The 16,762-nt window shown below is 41.1% G+C and overlaps 1 protein-coding gene across 5 annotated transcripts in view; it reads right to left on the bottom strand.

Annotated features, from left to right (window-relative positions):
* Positions 1 to 16,762, bottom strand: part of EPB41L4B (erythrocyte membrane protein band 4.1 like 4B) — a 185,526-nt gene that overhangs the window by 13,808 nt on the left and 154,956 nt on the right. Inside the window, exon 23 of one of the 5 annotated variants that reach the window (XM_054816262.1) lies at positions 3,998 to 4,016. The exons of the other annotated variants lie outside the window; for them this stretch is intronic. Within the exon in view, the coding sequence (XP_054672237.1) occupies positions 4,014 to 4,016 (3 nt within the window). The 3' untranslated portion in view covers positions 3,998 to 4,013. Of the gene's footprint in view, positions 1 to 3,997; positions 4,017 to 16,762 lie in introns of those variants that run through there. 5 annotated transcript variants of the gene reach the window in all.

The following is a 16,762-nucleotide window of genomic DNA, read 5'->3' as shown; positions in this document are numbered from 1 at the left end:
GAGCAGAGCCATCTCCACCACGTACCGCAAACTGCAGTTCCTCCAGCCTCTGGAGACCTTTAGCAGCTTCCAGGCTTCACCTGGGATTGCAAACATGAGGGGCAAAGGGAGAGGGAAGAGGAGATGGGTAGCTCTGTATGCAGGACTGTCTTGTGAAGATGAGCTGTAGCTGCTGAGACCAGCAAAACACAGTAGCTGCTAGCACGTCGATTGCCTATAGACAAGGTGCTGAGGTATTCTCTCTACTTGGGTGTAAGACAAAACAAGAGAAATAGTTTGAAGTTTACAGCTGAGCACAAAAATTCCTGTGGTGGTAGGTGGAGGAGCAATCAAGCCCACATTGCAGAGCTGCTTGGATGAGCACATTCTGACACAGCCAGGCTCTTCCACAGGAGCAAGATGGATTAATTGGTGTCACAGGGGCTACAGAAATACCATGAGCAACAAGAGGGCAGAGCAGCGCTCTAGATAACAGCATAGACTGACTTTTAAGTATAAAACTTGATTTCAAACACACCTGCTCTCTCTGCAGGAATGCAAACAGTCTTGCAGCCAAAGTCACAACCACAAAACAACCTTTAAAGTAGTTCCCATAAGTAACTGTCACGTCACAGGGGCATTTCATGAAAGGGGACTGAAGGTGTTCTGTGTCCCAGTGGCATCTCGCATGCTAAGGGCTTGTTTCACAACCTCAAATGCCCCTTCCTTGAAAGGTCAGGGTGCATTACCATAGCAGAACTACTTTGGACAAGTATCTTCTTGTCTAGAATATTTACCTTGGCAAGCTGAGAATTTACTAAGCTTAAAAGAACAGTTGACTCTTAACAAAAAGAAAGAAAAAAAGAGAAAAGAATAATACAACACAGACTCAGGAAAAGTCCAGTGGTTGAGTAATCTTTAGGAAGAAAAATCTGAAAACTAGTCAATATAATAGTCACATTGATTTTGGAGAAAATGAGTGAAATTTTATTCCTCCTTGGATAATTTTCTGCTAGTACTCAAAGATTCTTGTTGCATTGTTAGCTGTCCATTGGGGTGACATATTTTGGAGGTTTCTGCCACAGCCAGAAAGAATTAACAGCACTAATTTTCCTTGATATTTATACTGCAAGGAAGAACAAAAGTATTTCTATCAGAGGGAAATATTAGAAATATCCTTACTGTGACAAAAAAATACCACTTTCGGTAGAAGTGGGCTTAATTTGGATATGTTCTCTTACATTTAGGGTAGTCAGTATATTCACTGCGCTGCCACAACTTTCTTGCCTTCTACAAAGGTCTGGTAACATTTTCTGCTGTTGACACTGCTTCACTCCCATCCCCTGCACCTTGACTGGAGACCTTTATAATACCCTGGAGAAAATGTGTGATCTCAGTGGGTTCGCACTGTCACTTTGTATACTGGCAAGATGGAAGACAAACTTTAGGCCAAACACTTTACCAGATTCCTGTGCATCGCAGCAGAAGCAGAGCTGCTAACACCTCAAGCAGTGTCATAAACACGGCTCTCAATATACACATACAGCCAGAGGAATATTCTGTGGTGCTTTATTTAAAAATACATGCTATAAGTTCAATACCATCATATTCATACAGCACAGAGATTTGTTTCTACCCATCAAATTAGAAAAGATAAGCAGATGAAACCACTGGAGTACATTGTGTTAGCATTTCCCAGTCCTGATGTGTGATCTGATTTAAAAAACACCAGTTACCCATTAGGCCCAGTTTGTAAAACCAGTGATATGATTCTGGACTCTGCAGTTGTTCAGTAAAGCTCCTTGTCTGCTCTTATACCATTTCAGTGGCTGAAATTAATAATGAGGTGGAAAACAAAGCGTTTCTGTTATTTTTCACCATGTAATACTCCCAAGGCCAAACCAATTCTATTGAGTGGGAGCAGTTCCTGGCTCCAATGATCAGTCAGGTAATGTCAACCCCAGTTCACTGCCTTTGCACATGGCAATAAAAATGGTGTGATAGGTAGGCAGATGTAATCACTGCCTGGATGCATAGGGCAAAAATCAGACCAAACCAGTGCAGTCCAATAGACTCCAAGGATGGAGACGTAAATCAGCAATACCATTGGCTAATCAGTCTTGCAAAAGGCTGTGTGAAGTAAATGATGGATCACACTTGGCACGAATCCCACCTGCACTGCATCCCAGGCCACCTTCTTTTCACAGGATGGAGGATTCTTCCAGTTTGTTGAAACAATATCCAGGTGTCAGTGTCAGCAGATGGATTTCATTCACACACAATGAAGCGGCAAGTTTTGCAGAAATATACCATTGAAAACGCTCTAAGGCACCAAATGTGAAGTTTATGAAGAGGATGGGTTTCTGTGCAAGCTGTCAAGCCAGGGAAACACTACATGTTCAGGACCTCCCTGCCTACTGTCGCTTCCCTCTGGGGAGATAACACTGTGAAATCTCCTTCCTAGCTCCATTTGGTCTTTGGGTCTCTTCCTTGTTCATCTTGCAAATAACTGGTAGGGACTGGAGTTCAAGGAAATGCTTTGAACAACATTCAACATTGACACCTTAAAACCAGCATAAGTGAATCCAACTGTTTGACTCATCTGCTTGGTGTGAGTTTCCACAGGACTGCAGGACTGCAGTACAGAGTCCCCCTCCCCACAGGTACCACTTAACTCCTTTTGGTAAACTGAGAAAACACCGCCTTGAAAGGCACATTCATTCCATGGTGTCCTTGGTGTGCCAAGCTGTCTTGGGATCCCCTCAAACGGTGAGCTTCCCATTCCTCTGCTCACTGCCATACACCAGCCCTTCTCTGGATCTTGCTGCAGACTGAGCCCACCTGTCCTGGAACGTGCCTGGCAGCATACACTACGTTCTTGATGTCTCACTGGGTCCTTATACAATAGGGCTAAGAGTTTCCTCTCCATCAGATACTTTTGTCCTTCTTAGAGTGACTTTGCGCAACCCTTGCTAACACAGAGGCGTTGTCAGGAGGTGGCTGCGTGGCTCCTTGGCTGTGCTCCAGTGATCTCTGGCTCCCAAACAGATGCTCAAGGGAGTTCATGGGAGTGATGTACAAGGTTCAGCCTCTGCTGAAGTTTGGCTTTGCTGCAGCTATAGCATTTCACAGATACGTAAGGCATAGCAGTTTGTAGCTACTGTACAAGCTATACCCTATTTACAAGCAGGTCTACCTAAAACACAGTAAAGACACTTTGGATAAAATCCTGAATCTTCATGCCAACTTTTATACTAATTTGCAAGGGCAGCCCTGCAAATCACGTTGGTGCTAGTAATCCCTCTTATGCTGTCTTTAAAGATGGAGTACTCTGTTGAACTTCACTCTAAGGACTGTAATTCTGGGTTGCTAGCAAAGTGATTTCAGAGGTATTGGGAGGGGACAGGGAGACAATGGTAATAATGTTATTAAGTCAGCCCAGCATCTCTACAGCACATCGGAAGTGAACGAATGTCCTGGACATTTTCACAATTTACCTTTGCCTTGAGACTATTTTTGAGAAGACGTTCTTCAAAAGCATACAGAATAGGGACAACTCAGATGTGACAAAACCAAGACATTGTCCATGCTCTTACAAGTCTTCAGGATTTTCAGTACTCTTGCTGATGATGTGAAGGTGAGCAAGCTTAAGCAGAACGTAACCTCAGCATGGGCTGCCAGCCCAGTCACCATCCCCTGAGGAAAATGTGGCAAGGCAAAATGATGTCACAGTCTTGATGCGTTGGCTAAAATGCAGACTAAAGATTGCAGCATTTGCTTGGTCTTTGTTTAAAACACAGAAATGAAGGAAACAAAAAGGAGTAGGTATACTCGCTGAATATGGTTGCTCTCCAACATTGCTGCAGAGTAAGTTAGTTGCATTGCTAGGACAGCTAATGCAGTTACCTTTTTTGCCCCTTGATCTTTATCAATGAAATCAACGATGATCCAATGCCAAGTGCCTAGATCGCGCACACAGCCAACAAAATCAAGTGGCATCTTCTGCAGATGGAGGCTGTTCTCACAGAAGAAAGTCACTAAAGATGGATAACACGAAGAGGAGGAAATGAGTACTGTGATTCCTGCCAGTTGAGAGTGCCCCAGGGAAGCCATATATTTCCCGATTTCACTGCCAGCAAGCAGACTGTGCATGCATTTTGTACCAGATGGAAACTCACCGTTAGCCACACCTGACTATTTCTAAGCATAGACACTGACAGCTCATCATCTAATAACTGTTGGTTCACCATGTCTTGTTAACACGGAGACTTCAAACCCAGGGACATTTCAACAAAGGCTGATTAAAAACATGTAACATACGTGCACTTTTTCAAAAGCATCAGGATCACATTCCTCTATTGAAAAGTTATGATAGATTGACGCAAACAGTGCACTACCTGACCCTTGTCTAACACAAACAAATAATTTGGCTTTCTACTGTAATCAATCTCTACTTGTGTAAACGGAAAAGCTGGCTGAAAGTCCTTAAGTGTCCAGAAACTTAACCAGTCACAGTTTCCTTGAATGTCAGAATAGTAAGAAATACTTTGCATTAATTTTCTGCCCTATTTTTCTGGGCTATTGACCTCTGCCAAAATCCCCAGGAGTCTATACAGTTCATTATTTTAAAGGAAAAGAATAGCACAGGTAGATTAAAGTCAGTGGAGCTGCAGAAAAGTGTTAAAATGACAAACCGATGCACTACTTTTCTATATCTATCCAGAAGGACACTTGAGCATATTTTCAACTTCAGCATGTGACTAGCCCCAGTGACTACTGCAGCCTTAGTCTGTGCGTGTGCCTAATCTCATGGATTAGGATCTACACAAATACACAAAGGAGTGCTGACTGCTGTGCTGTGCTGCAGTTTGCCAGTCTCACTACTCTAAAAGTCTGCTCTGAATTAAGCTTCTATATGACAATAATCCTTTCCCACCATAATATGCCACCCTTTCCAACATGTGTCATGGAAACAGAGCACTGCTGCTTTAAATGTAGTGGTTACGAATCTGATCCTATCAATAAGACCAACTTGAATAGAAGCTAAAAGTCCATAAGGAACAATGTTTTGCTTGGTTTAAGATTTGTGCATGAACAAATCCAGTCCCACATCTATTAAATCTTTTGTGATAAACGTTATGTATAAAACCCTATTTATTCATTGCCATCCAGAGGGACCATGCCATCCAGAGGGACCTTGACAGGCTGGAGAGGTGGGCCCATGCGAACCGCATAAAGTTCAACAAGGCCAAGTGCAAGGTCCTGCATGTGGGTCGGCACAATCCCAAGCACGACTATAGGCTGGGCGAGGCATGGATTGAAAGCAGCCCTGAGGAGAAGGACTTGAGGGTATTGATTGATGAGAAGCTGAACATGAGCCGGCAGTGTGTGCTTGCAGCCCAGAAAGCCAACCGTGTCCTGGGCTGCATCAAAAGAGGTGTGACCAGCAGGTCGAGGGAGGTGATCCTGCCCCTCTACTCTGCTCTGGTGAGACCCCACCTGGAGTACTGCGTCCAGCTCTGGGGGCCCCAGTACAAGAAAGACATGGAGCTGTTGGAGCGAGTCCAGAGGAGGGCCACAAAGATGATCAGAGGGCTGGAGCACCTCTCCTATGAGGACAGGCTGAGAGAGTTGGGGTTGTTCAGCCTGAAGAAAAGGCGGCTCCGGGGAGATCTAATTGCGGCTTTCCAGTGCCTGAAGGGGGGCTACAGGACAGATGGGGAGGGGCTGTCTACAAGGCCATGTAGTGATAGGACAAGGGGTAATTGCCTTAAGCTGAAGGAGGGTACATTTAGATTAGATTTTAAGGAAAAAATTCTTCACTGTGAGAGCGGTGAGGCACTGGAACAGGTTGCCCAGAGAGGGTGTGGCTGCCCCATCCCTGGAAGTGTTTAAGACCAGGTTGGATGAGGCTTTGGGCAACGTGGTCTAGTGGAGGGTGTCCCTGCCCACAGCAGGGGGGTTGGAACTAGATGATCTTTAATGTCCCTTCCAACCCAAACCATTCTATGATTCTATGATTCATAACCTCACACCCTTGGCTATGGAATCATTCATATTGCCAGCCACCAAGCATTGAAAAAACACAAAGTTTCTGTCCTGACTGTAAGTAAAATCTTATTGTGTTCGAACACAAGAGCTCATTAGGCATATACATTTACAGAATTCAAACACTTGCATCGTAATACTTTGCCAGTTCAGTGCCATGAAACACATCAGATGCCTCTGTGTCTGTCATGTGCCTCATTAAAGCAACCCAGCATCAAAGTAAATGTATTGCTCCTTTTCTCAGCTCATTTCCATTTTTTCAAGAACAAATTGGGATGCTACCTTAAAAGCCAGTCTGAGACACTGTACTCAGGCATGTTCCATAGCTAAAGAGATTAGTCCCAGCCAAGGGATAATCCCAATCGATTAGGGCTATTAGCACATAGCTCACTTTTGCCCATCCTTAATTACAGCAGAAATTTCTCCTTTGGACCGAGAGGAAAAGCACACAACTCTTCTGCTTGGCCCAGGAATGACAGCTGTTTCAATGCCAGAAGGCTTGTCTATCATTTGAGCAGAGCTCTGCTTCCCCATAATTTGTTTATTGGGCAAAGGGTCCAGGGGATCCATTATTAAACACATCTCTGTGAAAGTAACTGAAGAAGATTATAATGCTGCAGTGAATGGGAAAAGGGAAATGGAAGAGAAGCCAAACAATGTCAGTCCTCTCCCTGGAGGTCTGCTTGTGGCAGTTCTTCAGGGGAAGAAATATATTGTAAATAAAATGTCACAGGCAGATCCTGGTGCCCAGTCAGTGACTTCCTGCCCATCCCGGCAGGAGCTCGCAGAGGAGCCAAACTGGGGGCAGGGGATTTCCTGCAAGGCACCTTTCCAGTGCCACTGCCTCCAAAGCCCCTTCCCACCACCGCGTGGTGATGGAGGAGGCCAAAACACACTGTTGTCTGGCAACCTCTGCTGATGTTATGGTCCCTGGGAAGATTATAATTAACTCATTTGATTCAGAAAAACCCTGAAGTCTTTCTAAAATGTAAGAGGAGCAGAAACTGGTTCTGTCAACTTTATAACTAGAGAACAATGAGGGGGCTTACAGCGATTAGTTTTAACTTTCTCCCCAAGTGCTCTGGGATAGCTGAAGTCTAAGACCTGAGATGCCCTGTTTTTTAGGGGGATGTCGTTCTGATTTGTTGTTGGTTTTTGGGTTTGGTGCTTTTTTTTTGTAATCCTGTGCCTGCTGCTTTTAGAGTGTGCTCCCTATGAGCTTGGGAACTAACTGTTCTTGTTGCAGGAATATGCCCGCTTCAGCCACACTGCAGATGTGAAGAAAAACCTTTACTCACACACTGCCTCAGTGACCCTGTTTGTGGTGAGGGAGAAAGGAGAAAGCACAGTTTCTTCAACTCTTTTTCCAAACTTCTAGCAGCAAGACAGGAGAGATCTGAAGGATAAAATCATTTTAGAGGCACACACAAACATGGTCTGGGACCACAGACATTTTGAAGAGAGCAAGCTTTGTCTGATGTCTGGGCAGCTCAGCCACTGATGTGAACACATGGGCTCTATCTGGATGCGAGCACTCGAGCTTCATGGTTATTGATTTTGACAGTGCTCAACTCAGATGCAGCATGAGTGCCAAATTGTGCACAAATTCAGGTGGTCAGAAGCCCACTGTACTCGGCACGCGATTTCCCATCTCCAGCACTGCCAACAGGGTTCTCAGCAGAGCATGTGCACATGGCTTGGTGTGCGTGCCAGATAGCATGGGCAGCTCCTTCATCCAAACCCATCTTGGTAATATCTGGCACTTTGCCCAAAGTGGCCAGGTGATGTTCCACAGTATTCGAGCACTTGCAAGACTCTAGCCATTTTTTTTGGCAGAGGAACAATAAATGACATTAACTTGCTAAATGAGCTTTGTAGAGGTTCCCTTTCCTGACCTCACTGGGTGTTCATCCAAGAAGGGGTGTTCAGTCTTGGGTTGTTGAACATGAAATGAATGTCATACCATAAAGCAAGCCATAAATCCACAGTTCTTCCATAGCGATGCTTTTGTGGCCAAGTTCTAAGGAATAACTCTAAGGAGTATGCAAGAACTGTTTTCGAGTCATCAGGTTTAAATTGGACATACAAATTCTTCCTCAGCCCAAAACAGTTTAACATTTTGTTTTTCAGAGGGTGATACAAGGGGTAATGAACAGAAGAGGATCCTTTCTACTGAGTTCAGTGGTTTTTAATCCAGTTACCATGATAGTTGATTAGCTGCAATTAAGGAACTCCTGTTTTCTTCCTTCCATGATTAAATTACAATTCTCCTCTATGATCTATAATATTTGGGACAAGGCACAGAAACAGTGGAATTGCCACAGACACGCTGAGATTTATGCAAACTTCAATTTATCAGTTCAACTTACTAGTTATTTCTACTATTGCCACTCCTCTGAGTTATAAGACTTGTACTAGGCTCTGTACAAAGTCAAAGCAAAATATCTGCCCTGATGTAAATCTCACAAGCCAATGACCGGTTCTCTGGTTTTTTTGGGTTGGTTTTTTTTTTTTTTGCTTGCTAATAGACAGACTGCAACAAGTTAAATAGATAATATGCCTCAGTAGGGGATTTTCCTACTGCTGTGAATAACAGTAAAAAGCAGAGGTCAAATCAGTAAACAGGCCACAAGAGAAAACTGATGGTCACTTAGGTACTGCTAGTGGTTCATCAGAAGAGACTGCTATTGGAACTGCTTAGGAATTCTCATCCAAAACCATGTATTCATTCAAACTGAATGTGCTATGAAAGAATTGGTGCTGATTAGATTTTTTCTATACTTAAAAAAATAACAATTAAAAATGGGTTTATCTCAGCATTTTGTCAGAGGAGGTTTTAGTGCCTAGCTAATGGCGTTTTGGTTGGAAACATGAGTTCATTGAAATTAATCAACAGACATTACTTGAAACTGAAACACTTCACAACTGCTAAAACAAAAACATTTCAAACTGGCCTGATCCTTCTTTCTACTCTTCTTACCGCTCTCTGACATTTGGTTCAGGATGTTTTCCAAAATGCAGGCTTTTGAAAGAAAATGTAGACAACTAGATTTTACTTCAATCAAAGAGAAAAAAAAATATTTCCTATCAGTTCCAATTATTCAATTGAGTGGCAAATAATAAGAAACTTTATTTGCTCTTTTTGCTGGTTTTGCAAATTGAGTCACCCAGCCAGTCAAAGAACAGCTCGGAAAGCAGATGTTTCCATTTTCTGTGGGAGCTTGGAGGCATTCAATTGAAATTCCACAGAACAGCCAAGCAGTTAGCATCACACTTGCTATCACACTGGAAAAATGTGAATTAGAATTACACATATATCAATTCATTAGTGGGTTGGAAAGAAAACAAACACACAATAGTTACTCACTGAAGTCTAAATGCAATTGTCACTAATCACAGTGAGGAAGACAGATTATGAACTTCACAGCTGCTGAGACAAAAGGAATTATGTACTTCTCAGGCAAAAGGAAAGGTGAATAATATGCCTTTATCAAAAGACTTTGAGACATAATAGCTTCATCACTATACTTGTCTCATTGAGAGTAAACATAAAAAGGTATACCTAGTTTCAAGTAGGCTTTTGCACAGAAGGTGAACATTTTTCTATTACACGGATTACTGTAGAGTGGAGAAGGAGACTCGGCCAGTACATCCAAAAGTTGATGCTCTATGTCTGAAAAGCCCTGTCTATCTATTGCTTACTTTTATTTTTCTTAGGCAGATGTTACACCTGCTTACTGCTTGCTAAGGACATTCACTTCAAAAGTAAAGCAATAATTTGAAATAATAAAAAAAAGATATTGAGCAAAAGTATAATTGAAGATATCAGATCTGATTTACAACAATACGCAGGTTCTAAAAGATTTGCTAAAGATTTGCCTACTCAGCTTGCAGCAGAAGGTAGATATCAGCAGTTTAAAATCTCTTTGCTTGCATTTACTTGATCCCCTTCATTTATTCTGATTTTGATTTCAAGCCAAAGAGAAAGCTGTTACTGTCATGGAATGATCATGTTTTTGATGGGGAGGCAGGAGAAAGGGATTGCTGGTAGGGTTTTTTTCCCTTTTTTAAGCTACAATAACATTTATGATCCTCAAATTTTCTGACTTTCCTAACCATTGCTGATGTGGTGGAAACCTATATCACTTCAGAGGCACTTAGAAAAACTTTAGACTAAAAATGGTTATTGCACTAATTCCACATAAAGAGAAGTGCACACCAACACCTGTCTATGGTGTTTGGCAGTTTCAGATGCTCTGCATCGTTAGGGAGCAGTGTCCCTAGGATCTTGCCTGTCAATTGGCCTCAGGCCACTGTTGTTTCAGTCAGGCACATAGAATCATAGAATGGTTTGGGTTGGAAAGGACCTTAAAGATCGTCTAGTTCCAACCCCCCTGCCATGGGCGGGGACACCCTCCACTAGACTCTCATAAATTGATCAAGCTTCATTTTAAAATTACTTCAGCAGCCATAGCAGTCCCATTTGGAGTACTACTCCAGAAACTACACTGCTTGCAAATGTATTTTATCACTTCCACAGTCCTCAGGAGAAGTATCCGTGAAACAGATGATTTGACCTAAAGCTAAATCATTTTGTTTGTGGCATTAGTGTTCAGGTGGATCAATGACCTGATCCAGCTCCTGTCACAGCCCCACTAAGGAAGCTGGGACAGATGAAACCATCCAGCACCCATCTTCAGAAAGACCTCCATGTACAGTTGTGACACCACAACCTCAGTCCTCCAGCTTCATAGACAAGTCTGTAAATGGCCATCAAACCACCCACCATATAGGCACAGCAAACATCCTGACACAGGATTTTAGTTACAGAGCACTAAAGGTTCTCTAAGCTATTTTCCTGACTGTTCCTCCCTGCCGGCACACAGATGGTAGAAGACCCACGAGTATGCTGGTGCAAATTTCTTCTTAAATAGGCTCCCACTATGTGGCAGGCCTGCTATGGAGTCCAGCCAAAGTGTTAAGTTCCAGGACCAGCTCTGCTTGCATGATCTGGCAGAAACCAGATTTATGGATAAGCCTTTGCTTATTTTATCATTTCTACAGTCATGGGGCTGGCACATGAAATGCCAGAGGGCAATTAAGACAGCATCTTAAAATGTACAGAGATGACTAAAAGTAACTGTATGTGGCAGATTTTGTCACTTCTCCAGGTACCCTTTTGATCCAAACTACCTTCTAACATTCCACCTTCACCTTCCTCTCAAGTTTTTATAAAAAGTTAGCCAGTGGGTCATTCAGTATTTTAAAGCAGTGAATTAGAACATACAAAGTAGGCACAGTGCAGCGTCACACCTGCACTTTTTTCCACTTAACACCTTCCCCTTATTTTGGTACTTTTTCTTGCTCCTGTATACATCATATCCAATTTATCAGTGTCCACTGGTGCAAAGTCAGCAATATATTTCACCTTGTGGATCTTTTTATTTCTTGCAGAATTCACTTTCAATTAGTTAAAGAAATAGGGAAGTGTTGAATCATCTGTCATACATTTACAAAGCACACTGAGTTGTTGTTTTGCTCAGCATACACATAACGGGAAAAACATTCATCGAACCAATGAATTTAAATCACTTAAAGCAGAGGCAAAATAAAAAGTAAATCTAAATGTTTACAGTTCATCTTTTTGCATTCTCTCATTTTGTTTCTTCAGTGACTCTGTGTGTCTTTCTATAATGGGTGAATGGGAGCAAATCTACATATAGTTGGGTAGCAGTCAAAGAGTTTTACATTTTTTTAGTGAATGTTAAACTAAGATCCAACAGGCAGTCTCTGAGCCTGACTGCATTCCCAGACACTCAGTTATCTTGCATGTTAGTAATTCAATAGACTGCTTATGAGTCTGGCATCCACCAGTAAAGCCCCATGCTTGAACATGCAGAGCTACATATTAGTTGCAAGTCCTATTTATAATGCTTTATGCGTGCAAACTGTAAGAATCAGCTATTAGGGAGTATGAAAGTCCATTCCAAAATGTATTTACCCATTATTCTGGCCACCCAAGTGGCATGATTATTTTTTAAAATGTGCTAAGTCCCCTGTCCAGTAATTAGCATGCTTTATATAACTTACATGATGCTCAGGTAATTTGCATTTTCTTGATTTGCTTGCCTGTGTGCTCCCAGCAGCCTTGCACTGCATGCAGCACTGAGCACTTTTTGCAACCCGCCAGTCAAATGTCTCATACTCCATTTGGCTGGGCATTAATTACAGTGCACCCCTTCGACTTGTGTTCTTATCTAGTTGATGCCCTTTTCCTGCAGCAGAAAAAAGGTACTTTGCAATATCAGTAAATTTAAAGTACTCCTTGAGTTCCTATGGAACTAGATTTATTGCCTGTTGTTACAAGTTTTTTTGTATTGAAGTTGTTTGCTTTAGCAATTGCTGCTCTTTGCTTTTTCTTAGTTTAATATGGAGTTAAAGGGCATGAACTTGAAACTGGGAATAAATGTACATTTAACATGTTGTTTACTGCTTTGAGTTCTTATCTGTACGTATAACTGTACATATCAGGATTAGGTTTAGCGGTTGGATTTGGCAGTGCTAGGTTAACAGTTGGACCTGATGATCTTAAAGGTCTTTTCCAACCAAAACAATTCTATGATTCTATATAACAGACAAACTGCTTTATGCAAATTCTTTTGCTCATAATTGCCCATTGCATGTAAGCTTCAATATGCAAATACTCTTAATTGAGAGACCGTCTTAGAAAACAGAATTTTTGAACATTGTCCTTTGAATCCAGGTCATATTTATTGCTTCCAATTCTTCTTGTACTAAGAATACTTTTTATTTTGGTATGAAGATGTAAAAGTAGAAAGCTTTTAATTCTGAAATATATCACACAGCCTTCCTAAGTTTTTTCAGAGGACCTATTTTTATCTTCAGTATGTAGTTCACTGTAAATAAAGCATTTATAAATTTGTCTCTGACTGAGATGTTTTAAAGACCTTCAGGTCATGCAGAGATACTTGATCTATACTTTCAGCAGGTTAGATGGTAGATACACGCTATCTAATGCTCTTACCAAACATGAGTATTGAATTACATTATAGCTGCTTTTGTTTAGAATTCAATGCCAAACGGACTCACTATGGAGCTATTAGAGTTTGATATGTTTGCCTGTTTTCCACTGAAAAATTACTCTGCACAGTACGTGAAAAGATCTTCAAAATGAAGGCAAGAAATACTGAACTCATTTCCTACTCTGTTATCTGGCTTATTGCAAACTTGCAAAATTGTCATAAAAATTTAGCAACTAAAAAACCAATCAACTCTTCTTTATCAATATAACAAATATTAAACGGGAACGGAATGAGAAGATTCTTTACTCATTCTCCTCTATTCACTACCCCTCAGGGAGACTCAGTGAGATCACTTTAAATGAATAGGATTGCTTACACCAGTAATGCTATAACTGAAATAAAAATATTTGTTTCCAACTCATCCTAAATAAAAATACCTAGTTTTACACTGAAGGCCATTTATTTTTCATTTTTAAACTATCATACTGATAGTTTATACCTTTTAAATGTATATCAAGTTTTGAAAAGGAAAATAGTTTTCTATTTACTGTTTTCCACCAATAGATGGCAGGTGAAGCCCTAGAAATTTATTCACTCATTACAGCAGGAAATAAGAGCATATAGTTTGTACTTGCCAGCTGTAAATCAGTGCTCTCTGGTATCTCTTCAGATGTGATCATGAATTAGTTCCAGCCCATCCACCTTGCATTATAAACATTTGTCCAAGTTTAGGAATAGCTACATTTTGTGTGTAAGACTGTTAATTCTTATTTATTTTGTCCTACTCCATTAGGCCAAACTGAAATTTGTGCCCATTGCCTTTCTCTATTGGTTGGGATGGTATTTGTCAACATGGCATAGCAGCTGTTACATTCATTCAGGGTCTTAGCACTGAGCTCTCTGTACTGAAACAAGAAAGCTCTGCATTCATAGCCATGTCAGAAATCGTATTGATTGTAAGCTGGGACAGAATAGCTTGAAGCTCAAGTTTTGATTTCCAGTTCCATAAAAGCTAGAAACGAGAAAGAGAGAGAGAGCCTATTGGCAAAAAGAGCCTGCTACTGTGATAAAACTAATTTTAAAAAACCACAGTAAGGATGTTCATACTGTGATACTATAATTCTTCATATATAATGCTGTATTTTTTTAAAAAATCCATCTCTTCTCTGAAACATAGAAGCAGGAAGAATTGAACGCTGTTTACATACAAGCCAGGTACAGTGCTTAAAGACACAATGAAGTGGTATAAAAAGATAGGGATTTTTCTCTGCACATGATATAATGATTTTATGGACAGCATGTAATGTGTTGTAGTCAATTAATTGTAGGATTTACTTGACAAATGAATAGAAGCGTTCATAAATCACATGGTTTGAAGGGTGCAGAGCACAAAAGGATACCTTTCCTTCTAGGCAATCTGCATTAGTAAATGTGTATTTTTTCTCCTGCAAAATGACTTCCTGAAATCAGTCTGCCTCGCAGTTGCCCTCCTGTTACTGGCAGTCTACGTATTGATGACTAAGTGAGCATTAGAGCTCAGCTGGTTCTTGTATATATCACAGTAGCTCCTCCAGGCTAACCGAGTAGACAAATTTGACTGCTCTGATCCCTGCATGGCAGCCTGAATGAATTCTATTAATCCAATCCATTCACTAATCCTCCCATTTTTATAAGTTAATTTGGTTTTGTGAGATCCACTTCTAACTGTAACTCTCAGCATGTACTAAAGCTTCCACTGTATGGGCGACAGCAGCAAAACATGGATAAAATCCAAGGCCATCAAGAAGCATCAATGATTAGACACTGAACAATGAAGATCATGCAGCTGAGTCAATGACTATTAATCACTCTCTGCCAGTAATGTTACAGAAGAGAAGGGAGGATGTCTGAAACTGTTTCAAATTAACAGCTCTCCAGTGAACTGGGGAAGTTTGGCAGCATATATCATGACCAGAATAAAAAAAGTTGATTTTAGGTGTCCAATTTAGGTGCCTTAGTCTCCCTAGTCCAGACGACAAAGACAGGTGTTTGAATACCCCTCTGCAGGAAACTCCCTGACTATGTAGGAACCTGAACTTCCACCCCTATCACCTCAGGCAAATACCCCAAATTAAGCAGTATGAATTACCCCTTTAGATATTGTACCTGTCACTGAATGTGAAACAAATGGATGCAATTAACAAGCAATTTCCCAAGGGCCAGGTCATAGCGCGCAAAACCAGCACACTACCGCTGACTTGATAGTAACAGGAAGCTAAGCTGTACATGATCTTGACCCTCAAATGACAGCACATGTTATCACAACAGAATTATTAAATAATCAGACTCAAAGTTATGCGTTTTCCCTTGGCTTGCTTTTGTTTGGAGGCTCTCCCCCTGAAGAGTAAACTTTCCATTCAAACTTCAATTGAGCACAGTCTGTAGCCAGTGAAGTTGCAGAGAAAGGTCTGTAAACAATAACTGCTCTGTAGAGAACAAGCTGACCTTTATAGACGTTAAACAAAACAAAAAGGGTTGATTGATGCTGTGCAGTACATGCTCTCTGAAATATTAAAACCAAGAAAGTCCTTGAAGATTAGTTTATGAACATACAGTGTGATAAATTATGTCAGTGGATGGTGGGATAGGAAAGGAGAAAGCATGATTGGGTAAAATATTTAGGGAAAAAAGCCTGTATTCTCAGCTGGAAAAGGAATCGTGTAATGCTGACTTCTATTAAATGGAAACAAAACCCAAACCCATGTAATCTAGAGCAGGTCAGTTGTTAAAGTCTCCATGACTCATTTTTAAAAATTCTGATTAATACAGTACGATATGGTATAATGTTTTTTACAGTAAGAAATCTATTAGTAAACTCCAAAGGATAATTACTTACAGTTTAGCCACAAACATGTTATTAATAGAGAAGGACAATCTAACCTATATAGAATCATAGAATAATTTAGGTTGGAAAAGACTCTTAAAATCATTGAGTCCAATCGTTAACTTAACATTGCCAAGTCCACCACTGAACCATGTCCCTAAGCACCACATCTATGTGTGTTTTCAACACCTCCAGGGATGGTGACTCAACCACTTCCCCCGGCAGCCTGTTCCAATGCCCGACAACTCTTTCGGTGAAGAAATTTTTCCTAATATCCAATCTAAACCTCCCCTGGTGCAACTTGAGGCCGTTTCCTCTCATCCTATCACTTATTACTTGGGAAGAGACCAATATCTACCTCACTAAAACCTCCTTTCAGGTAGTTTTAGTTTTACTCTGTTTGTGTCTTTTCAACCCAAACTACAGATGCAGGCTGCAGAATGCTGTACCTCTTTCTCTCTTTACTTTTCTCCCTTTTAATTTTCCCCTCCCCCAGAAATGTACAGAGAGGGAGGTTGTTCAACTTAAATACATCTCTTCCTGTCACTTTCTGGAATGTGATAGTTTCATCATCGAGCACTTCAAGGAAGCTCCAGGTAAACCTCATTTCCATAGATGCTCCTCAGTCTGCAATGGCATTTTCAGGTGCAAAAAGCAGGTCCCTCCTATACGGTGGATGTAAGAGCAGTAAGCACTGTGTTCTCATTGCAGCTGCCAGTGCTGGAACAGTCCTCCCACCAGGGAGACCCAGGGGCTTAAGGAGCTAGAGGGCCACTTAAATTTAAATTTGCTGCAGTTCAGAGATTCAACATCTGCACTATAAAAGTCT

Source organism: Grus americana, chromosome 2 (genome assembly GCF_028858705.1).
Source record: "Grus americana isolate bGruAme1 chromosome 2, bGruAme1.mat, whole genome shotgun sequence".
NCBI lineage: Eukaryota > Metazoa > Chordata > Aves > Gruiformes > Gruidae > Grus > Grus americana.
The sequence above is the reverse complement of the archived record's forward strand: the minus strand, read 5'-3'. Positions and strand labels throughout refer to the sequence as shown.